The sequence below is a fragment of the Narcine bancroftii genome, chromosome 6 (assembly GCF_036971445.1).
Source record: "Narcine bancroftii isolate sNarBan1 chromosome 6, sNarBan1.hap1, whole genome shotgun sequence".
Classification (NCBI taxonomy): Eukaryota; Metazoa; Chordata; class Chondrichthyes; order Torpediniformes; family Narcinidae; genus Narcine; species Narcine bancroftii.
The window spans coordinates 5,915,076-5,924,563 of record NC_091474.1 but is presented as its reverse complement, the minus strand read 5'-3'; the positions used below and the strand labels follow the sequence as shown (position 1 = coordinate 5,924,563).

Genomic DNA, 9,488 nt, shown 5'->3' with positions numbered 1-9,488 from the left:
TTTTTGTAGTAAAAGCAGAATCTAGAGAACGACAATTTACCTTTTTTTAAAACCAGAAATATTGAACAGAGGAAAATATAGCCCTAGATCTTTCAGTTATGTTAAATAAGTAATATCCATATTTAAAATCATTTTGCTTTACTCATTTTAACCAAAAAAGTTATCAAGCTACAAAAATACATGAGCAAGATCTCCCTGAACTAACTCAACTTTTGTTTATGAAATAGAACCATAAGAATTTGTTTTTCTCTCTTTCCCCCCCCCCCCCCCCCCCACCCTCTTCCCATTTCCCCTTGTACAATAGAATAATTCAAGCTTTCAAGCACAATCCTTGGCAGCGAGTACTGTATAATATAAACACAGGCAAAAGGTAAGGCAGCTGTTAGTTTCTACAAGTAAATTCAGCTCAGATGTTTGTCTCCCAATGTATCTCATTTGCAAAACTGTATGGCACAAACTGGTGATGGAAAACAAATCAGGGAATCCTTCAGGAAGGGCCATTGTAATCAATTTCTGCAGTGTCTGAGTGTCAAGTCTTGCAGGATGTACAATTTTCCAAAACTCCTCTTTATTCTCAAGAGACCAAGCTCACAGGCTTCTGCAATGAATGAATGCACAGAATGTCAACATGGCTTTATAGATACAAGAAAACCTTGGGCTTTCACATAGTGCTAGTGTGAATAATTTTTACACAGATCAAAAATGCCATTGTTCCTGGTATCAGTAAATTGTGGCACTTACCTTGGAAACAAATCATGTAAGGAAATGCACAAACAAGATGGCGAGACCAATGTTCAGTAAAATGACCATGACGATCATAAGGGTATTGGGTCCCTGAAATAAATAGACAGACATGTGAATAACCAGGTTTTAGGCCACAGGTCCTAGACCAAAACATTTTTAATCAGCTATTCTTTCAAAAAGGTGAGAATATTATCTCTTTTTTTAAATTCCATAAAACCAATATTTTCCAATACTCTTTAAAAAAAAAAAGAATTGTATTTGGCAGAATCCTATAACATGAACAATTCAATAATCTAGAATAGATTAGCAGTAGTAATATTCTTACAATGGGATTTTCTGACCAAGGATTTTAAAATATTTTTGAAAATACTATGCTTTATGTACAAAGGAGATGAAAGACCACAAACATTTTGTTTGTAGTTGCATGTGGGTCAGTTTATGGAAGGGTGGCAGATTTCCTTCCCTACAGAATGATAATGAACCTGATGTTTATTTTCTCCACATAAAGCTACAACTTTCATGCTGTCATTGCAAGGAGCTGACAAGTTTTAACTGTACTTAATTACATGACTTTTAAGTTCACTGACGTTGTGGAATTCAAACTCGTGCCTCTGGACCAATAGTCCGGTATCCTGCCTGGTGGTCTGGTAACTCGACCCAACATTTTCTATTGCGATGCTTTGCTGATCCCCTCCATAGAGAATCTGACCCTAGAGATGGATTCAATATCTGACTGTAAAATTACATTGGGGAATCACCATTCAAGTCCTGTACCATGTCACTCTGTGGTCATATCTTGAAGGATTCCAGGCCTACAGGTGAGTTAGCACAGGAGATTATTTTTATAAAAAGTAAAAACACCAAAATGCTGGAAGAACTCAGCAAGTCAAGCAACATCCATAGGATGTAAGATATGCCTGCCCGCTTTTTGTCCATACCTAAAAGGGCTCAGACTGAAAAAGTTGGTTATGTATCTTTATTTCCTATGGACAATGCATGAACTGCTGAGTTCTTTCAGCATATTTGTGTTTTTACTATAATCACAGTGTCTGCAGACTTTCACGTTACACATTTTTATATATGTTTTAAAAAGTATAGCTGGAAGTCTTCAATCTTAGAACACTTTTTAAAATGTCAAAGGAGGCATGGCTCCCCATTCTCTAGCTTTTGTCATAGACCAGGGGTTCTCCGTGAGTGAGGTTTTTGCATTATCCCAAGTCATACATTCACACGCTTTATGTTGTTTGTGCCAGAAACATCAGATTCCAGCTGTCTTTAATTCCTAGCTCCTCTACCCCAACTAGAGAGGATTCAAACCCAAGCTGGTTTAATACCCACCAGTAATTAATCTCTGATTTTCAAAATGAAAAGATGGATATTTTAGAATAGTTCTCAGGTAAAAAGCTAGTTGGTCCTACAGTCAGCTTGCTGCCTGGTTATCTCAGAAACCACAGCCAAAAGCCAACATATGGAAAACAAGACATCAAAACCAGAGTTGGCTTTGCACCTACACTAGACCCATATTCTCTGATTCCTTTTATGTCCATAGTCAGTCCGTCAGTCTCAGCAATGAAACACAACAGCCCTCTGGAACAGAAAATTACAAAGACACGCAACTTTTTCTTTTGTCCATTATACATTGCCAACCTCTTATTCGGAGATTATGACAACAGGTTCTTGATCCTCCAGTTAGAGGAAACAACTTTTCAATATTTTCTCAGTTAATTCTCTCAAGGATTAGTTTCAGTGAGATCTTCTTGTTTTCCACATTTCATTCTTTTACATTCCAATTTTGGGCCAATGTTGTTCCATCCTTTCATAAACTTTTGGCTAGGAATAAATCTATTCAATGCACAATGCATCAATTCCAAGGCAAATATACCCTTTCTACAGAAAGTGAGCTAGTAACTATTTTACAGCGAAGGGAGTTGCTACGAGAGTGAGAAAGAGATGGACATTTTAAAAAGTGCAGGTAAAAGGTGACTACTTAATTATTTAACTCTAGCCAATAAAAGTAAAGGAAGCTTAATTAAAGCTTGCACTATGAGAGTGGCCCTATGTAAGACAGGGATATAAAAGCTTTGCCTCAAGAAGCTTTAGTGAGAGGAGGTGCAGGTGTTGGGAATGATAACAGTTCTATGGAGGAAAGGTTTCAGTTAGAAGACATAGGCAAGAGAAGGTGAGGTCAAGTAAGTACTGATTCTTATCAGGGCAGCAGTATGTTCCTTTTATAGAATGTGGAAAATTAGGGAAGTCACTGGTGTTCCTGATGACTTCACCTGCAAGGAATGCTCCCAACTGTAACTCCTTACAGATGGAGATAGGGGAGCTGAATGAACTCTGGATCATTTGAGAAGCAGACACTCTTTGGAAGCAGTAGCTGGGTGTTCATCTGGAGAGGGAAAGGGAAGAGGTGGTCCAAGCAGGGTAACCCTGTAGCTATTTCCCTCAATAACATATACTGTTGAGGGGGTACAACCTACCAGGGAAAAGCCACAGTGGTCAGGTCTCTGGCACAGAATTGGAGAAGGTGAGCTGTAGTGATGGGGAATAGTTAACATAACATAACATAACAATTACAGCACGGAAACAGGCCATTAGGCCCTTCTAGTCCGCACCGAACCAAACACCCCTTTCTAGTCCCACCTCCCTGCACAATGCCCATAACCCTCCATCTTCTTCTCATCCATAGACCTGTCCAACCTTTTCTTAAATAATACAATTGACTCCACCGCCACTATTTCTCCCGGAAGATCATTCCACACGGCTACCACTCTCTGAGTCAAGAAGTTCCCCCTCATGTTACCTCTAAACCTCTGCCCCTTAATTCTTAACTCATGTCCTCTTGTTTTAATCTTTCCTCCTCTTAACGGAAATAGTCTATCCACATCCACTCTGTCTATCCCTTTCATAATCTTAAATACTTCTATCAAATCCCCTCTCAACCTTCTACGCTCCAAAGAATAAAGACCCAATCTGTCCAATCTCTCCCCATACTCCAGATGCTTAAACCCAGGTAACATTCTGGTAAACCTTCTCTGCACTCTCTCCACTCTGTTTATATCCTTCCTATAATTAGGCGACCAGAACTGCACACAGAACTCCAAATGAGGCCACACCAAGATGCTGTTAAGCCTGCAGACAAAGAGAAATAAAAAGGTTGAGCATGGTGGGAATGATGTTCTGAGTGGCAGGACTGGCAGCTCAATATTCTGGGGTTCTGTTGTAATAGGGAGAAATGAAAGGGGGAGTGGTGGCATTGCTAGTCAGGGAAAATGTCACAGCAGCACCCAGACATGATAGATTAGAGGGCTTGTCCACAGAGGCTATATGGGAGGAACTGTTTACCGTTCAAGAAAATTCTCATAGGTTTGCAGAGAGAGATTTGTTGTTCCAGGATTTCCACAACTCAGGTACCACCATTAGTCACCTCAGTGTCTTGCTGATGAAACTTGCCCCATCAGGGTTCTCCAGGTGATAACTTCTTTCTTTCAGGCTGTCACGGAGTTCCTTTCTGTTCCACTTATTCCAAGAGAAACATCAGACAAATAGCACCCAGTCATCCGCCACTCTGGAGCTTCTGTTTCAGTTCCAACAAGCTTCTCCTGGCTGACACTGTTCAGTCTCTCTTTCTCTGAGATTCGATCTGCCAGCCACATGTCCCTCTCTCTCTCACTTGCAAAACCCCCTCCTTCTCCAGCAAACAATAGGAGTTAGTCTTCTGCTCCCATCTGTTGTTTTAGGTAATCAAACCTCTCATTGACCTTTGAGTGAGCACTTTGAAGGGAAGTCAGAAATGTCCAACACAGACAACCTGACTCCAGTCTATTCATTTCATGACATCATTTAAATTAGCACCTTCTTGTGAAATGTGCATAGCATTCTCCATAGTTTTTGTAAAGTAACTGAATATGAATTCTTCGGTATTTCAAATAAGATCTGTTTTAAAGTGTGTGTGTATGTATGTAACCTACTCTAATTTTACCAATTTATCTCCCAAAAACATTCCTAAATATTCCATCACAGTACAAACACCTTACAGACAGCATGGGACTCGAATCCCAGTCCCAATCACTGGCGCTTTAAAGGCATTACGCTAACCACTACACCAACAGTGCTGTCCTATGCCAACCATGCCACGTTGTAATACAAATGTTAAAGAAACGATGAGCAGCATTTCCTTAGCAAGAATTATAATTTGGTTACAAAGAACTGATCATTCATTCTCATAAATCAGCTGAACTCTACTTCCAAATGATTTTTCATTCATGAACCTGGCAACATAATTGAAAGATAGGTTGCTACATCATATTCCTTTGTGCTTAGGAGAACACTGAAAGATTGGGGCTATAAAACTCTAATGAGTACTATTGCGTACAGTGATAGTGGTCACGGAGGCATACCAACAGATACATTAGAGCCCTCAACTTAATAGCCAAGACCCAGAAGGAAGAATGATTGTGGACCTGACTCTGGCTGTGGCTCAGTACTCCACTCAAGTACCGTAAGATCCCTGGTATCCGGTACCAAAGAGGAATGGTAGATTCTGGATAAGTGTATTTTCTGGTTGTTTTACAATGCCTAACTAATACACCTGTATTATGAATAAACAGTTCAAAAGACAAAATACAAAAATAATACATTGTATTTACAATTAAACTTTAAAGCATTTTACTTTATTTTCAGTCATATTCTTTGAAAATATTTCACCATCACTACATCTACCCTCCCAACTGAGGCACCCAAAAGATGAACAATAACATTATAGACAATTAACCCCCCCCCCCCCCATGTTTAGATATAATGTCTCTGACTGGGGTGACTCTTACTAAGCAGGGATAAGGTGACATTTTAAGAGCGTGGCTTTTCATCCTGGGCGACACCATTTTATTCAAGCACAACTTTATTCAAACAGCTCCCATAAGCAAAGCACAACTAAGGCACTGAGCTGGCTCAATATTTGCTCCAATCTTCACCGAATGTTTGTATTTCTTCAGAGAACATTTACTTTTACAATTTTAAATGTGTGTTTTTACCTATTATTTGAATCTTATTATTTTAATTTTTAAAATTTATTTTCCATGGTTTTTTTTGCCAGATGCTTAAATTCAGGATACCAGGGGTTTTAATGTAATTGGTTGAGGGGAAGGCTGAACCAGACCGGGGACATCAATACATAAAGTGGGTTAAATTGGAGATTAGACCCTCAGGAGATTAGTATGTGGGAAAGGAAGGGCCAAATGAAAGAAAGACAAGAAAGATTTCATTATAGCACTGAACTAAAATCCTAGTTTTCCTAAGAGAGGAAGTAGTGGTTGTTCCTGAGAAAAGTGGACAATCAACATTGGACCTGAACTTGTTTGGAGTAGATCTGCAACTAGAGGGAAAGTTCTCGAAAAATTGTGTTTTGAAATCCTACACTTGCACAGTGGAAGATTGTTTCACATGCCATGTGATACAAAATTTGATCGCTAAGTAGAGTTGAGAGGGAAGACCGTGAGACTGGCTGTTTTCAGTGAAGTTCAGTATGACCAAAAAAATGGTTTACTGCATGGCTCTGAAATATTGTCATGCAATCTAATTTCTATGCCAAATGTTTCACGGAAGAACCATAATGCTCAAAAATAATAGCCATGGGTACCATGGAAACTGTTGAATTGTTAAGAAAATATAAGCAGAGATCCATAAAATTCCAATCCCTACTTTGGTAGAGCTTTGGCAGCATGTGTTCAAACTTTCTAAACAAAATACTACTCCAGTTAGTAATGTAACCAGTTGTCAGAGGTAATCTTGACAGATGATAATTAAAAGTGGTTTTGGTTAGTTGATGAACTATCTTCCAAAAAAAATGATTTTGAATAATAATTGCAAAGCCAACTCATAGAAACTCACATCACAAAAATATCGGAGAAACCTAGCAGGTCATACCTTGTCTATAGGAAGTAAAATGTAACCAATGTTTCACAGGGGTAGGGTCCAAGGAGGCAATTAGTGCGAAGGGATGAGTGGACAAGGGAGTCCTGGAGGGAGTGATTCCTGCAGAAAGGGGAGAGGGGAAGGTGTGTCTGGTGGTGGGATCGTGTTGCAGATAGCAGAAACTTTGGAAGATAATATGTTGAATGCGGAGGCTGGTAGGGTGCTAAGAGAAGATAAGTTTCCAGGCCAAACAGTTTGGCCCCTACAAGGATCTCAGGTACCTACACCGCATTGATTGCTGCTCTCTTTACTTCTCTCACCGAATTCTTTGGATCACCCTCGCCTCCACGCGCAGACACTTGTATCTTCCAACTAATCACCCCCTTGGTTCCTACCCCATGACCACATGAAATGCTACACTTGTGCCCAGACCTGCTTTCTCACCTCCATTCAGTGTCCCAAGCAGGACTTCCATGTGAAGCAGCACTTCCTTTGTGAATCTACAGAGGTCATCTACTCCATCCAATGCTCCCATTGTAGCTTCCTCTACATCAGAAAGACTGCACGCAGACGGGGAGATTATTTCATTGAGCACCTTCATTTTATCTGCTGCAATAACAGGGACTTCTAGTGGCTAAACATTTTAAATCCACACACCATTCCCACACTGTCATGGCTATCCAGAAATTGAAGGAATAACACCTAATATTCTGTCAAGGCACTCTCCAAACAGATGACAAGAACATTGACTTCTCCATTTTCTGTTGAAGCCCACCACCAAGTCCCTCTCTTTTCCTATCCCTTTCTCCTTTCCTCTAATTCCCTGTCCCCCCTTCTATTCAGAGAGCTAGCCACTCCATGATAATTTCTTGGCTTTATTCTCTTCTACCCTTCCACCCTTAACCTTCCCCTGCCCCTTTCTCCTTCACATTTTTATTCAATCACCTACCTGCTCTTTGCTCATATCTAGATGAAGGGCTCAGACCCAAAACATTGGTTACCTTTTACTTCCTATTGATGCTGCGTGACCTGTTCAGTTTCTCCAGCACTTATGTATATTGCAGGATCATCACAGAGTCTGAAGACTTTCCTGTTTAACTTCGTAGAAGCTCATGGCTGTTGAAAAAAAGCCTCATCATACATGTGCTAAAAATAATTTTACTTCCAGATCCATTTAACTGCTGATGTTCCCTGTACAGCTGTGGCTGGGGAACAAAATTAGGCCGAACTTTACCAAATAGTGTGGTGGAAAAACATGACAGGAAAAAATAATTAGCAAATGTGATGACATGCTCGGGTTTAATTTGGGCAAACAATTTTTTTGCCGTTGATGCCGTAGCTTTGGGTGATGAAACCTGAGGGATGCTAAAGAAAAAGTAATAATATTTAATTATTTTTATTTTACTTTATTGTGGGTTATGGAACACTGGAATATCATTTTAAATTCTCTTCATCCTTGCCTCAATGCTCTCTACGGAAATGAAATTGCATTTTTCTGTGGAATTCATGGGCTAGTCCTAGATTTTCATAAATGAATTCAGAGAGCTAATAGCCAATGAGCACTTTGATTCAAAACTAAATATAAAAATATATATTAAAAATCATAAACTAAATAAAACGACTGTACATTGTTTGAAGAATTGCAGTTCTAAACACTGCTACTTATCAGTACAGACTAGAATATAAAGCTACAGCCTTTAGACAAAAATAATTTTAAATGCATTGTGTCCTTCTCAAGACTTATTGAAAATTTGGGACCTTATGGGCACGGGAACTGACTGCAGCAGATGGGATAAAGTTGGAGTTCGATTGAAAAATGCCCATAATGAGTTTTGGAAGGAATTATTTAAAAAAAAAATGCTGTCTGACATTTAATAAGTTATTCTTACCGTTCTATCCTTTTGCAAATGTCTCAAAAGAAAGGTCTCTCTATCACATTAATTTTGACACCAAGTCAATTTGTGATTGCATTTTTAAATCACTTTTACTGATTTTTTTTTTAATGAGCTGGATGGACAAAAGAGGACTCCCATCACACTTATTTTCCCAATGTGAAATAAAAGATACCCTTTGACTTGATGCATATTAAAACTTGAGACCTGCAGTAATTTACTGATCTGGGTAACATATTCAACCAAGGAAACTATACCTGACTTACATTAGCTGTAAACAAACAGAGAATTTCCTTACTAAAAGTTACCATGCTGGACTCCAAATACATGTCTTTGAACAAAACCCAAATCCATTCCTTTATTTAAATAACATCCAACCATCCGAACAGCTCTTGTGCAACCACTTAGTCATTTGCCTCCATTCTTCTTTTTGCCATGCCATAGCAATCAGCACGAAATGCCTATACAAGACCAGCCAACAAGCAGACCTTTCCCAACTTGGCTCTTTTATGGGAAATGCTGTACTTCCCTCAATATGATCTGAAGACTTGTTCATCTCATCCAAAAATAGTGAGGCAAATCCATTTCTGACCTACATTCTTGTGCCTCTCTCTCATCTTTGTGCAGCACAAGGAACAGTTCATGATGGTGAAGTAGGCAACAAAGAGAATTCCATCAGGAACTGTCAACTGTGATAGAAGTTTGTGGAAATGAATTGGCTGAAAGTGGTTGCTTCTGGATAATTTAGTCATGGAGAAAGTGGAAGTAATTATGAAGAGAGATGGTACATCATTATAATTGTTAGTTTTTTCTGCCCAAAATATGATTTTTTAAAACTGCAATACATGAATTTGTAAAAATGCGCAAATGGTGATGTAGCTTACCCGTTTAACAATTCAGAATCTAAAAGGCTAAAATGTACAAGAAAAATGAAGT

At 39.0% G+C, this 9,488-nt stretch overlaps 1 protein-coding gene across 1 annotated transcript in view; it reads right to left on the bottom strand.

Moving 5' to 3' along the window:
• Nucleotides 1-296: 296 nt before the first annotated feature.
• The window catches only part of jph2 (junctophilin 2), a 100,859-nt gene continuing 91,667 nt past the window's right edge, over nt 297-9,488 (bottom strand). The window contains exons 5-6 of the mRNA XM_069888153.1: nt 742-834; nt 297-598 (exon numbers count right to left, since the gene is read on the bottom strand). Of these exons, the coding sequence (XP_069744254.1) occupies nt 754-834 (81 nt within the window). The 3' untranslated portion in view covers nt 297-598; nt 742-753. The remainder of the gene's footprint in view (nt 599-741; nt 835-9,488) is intronic.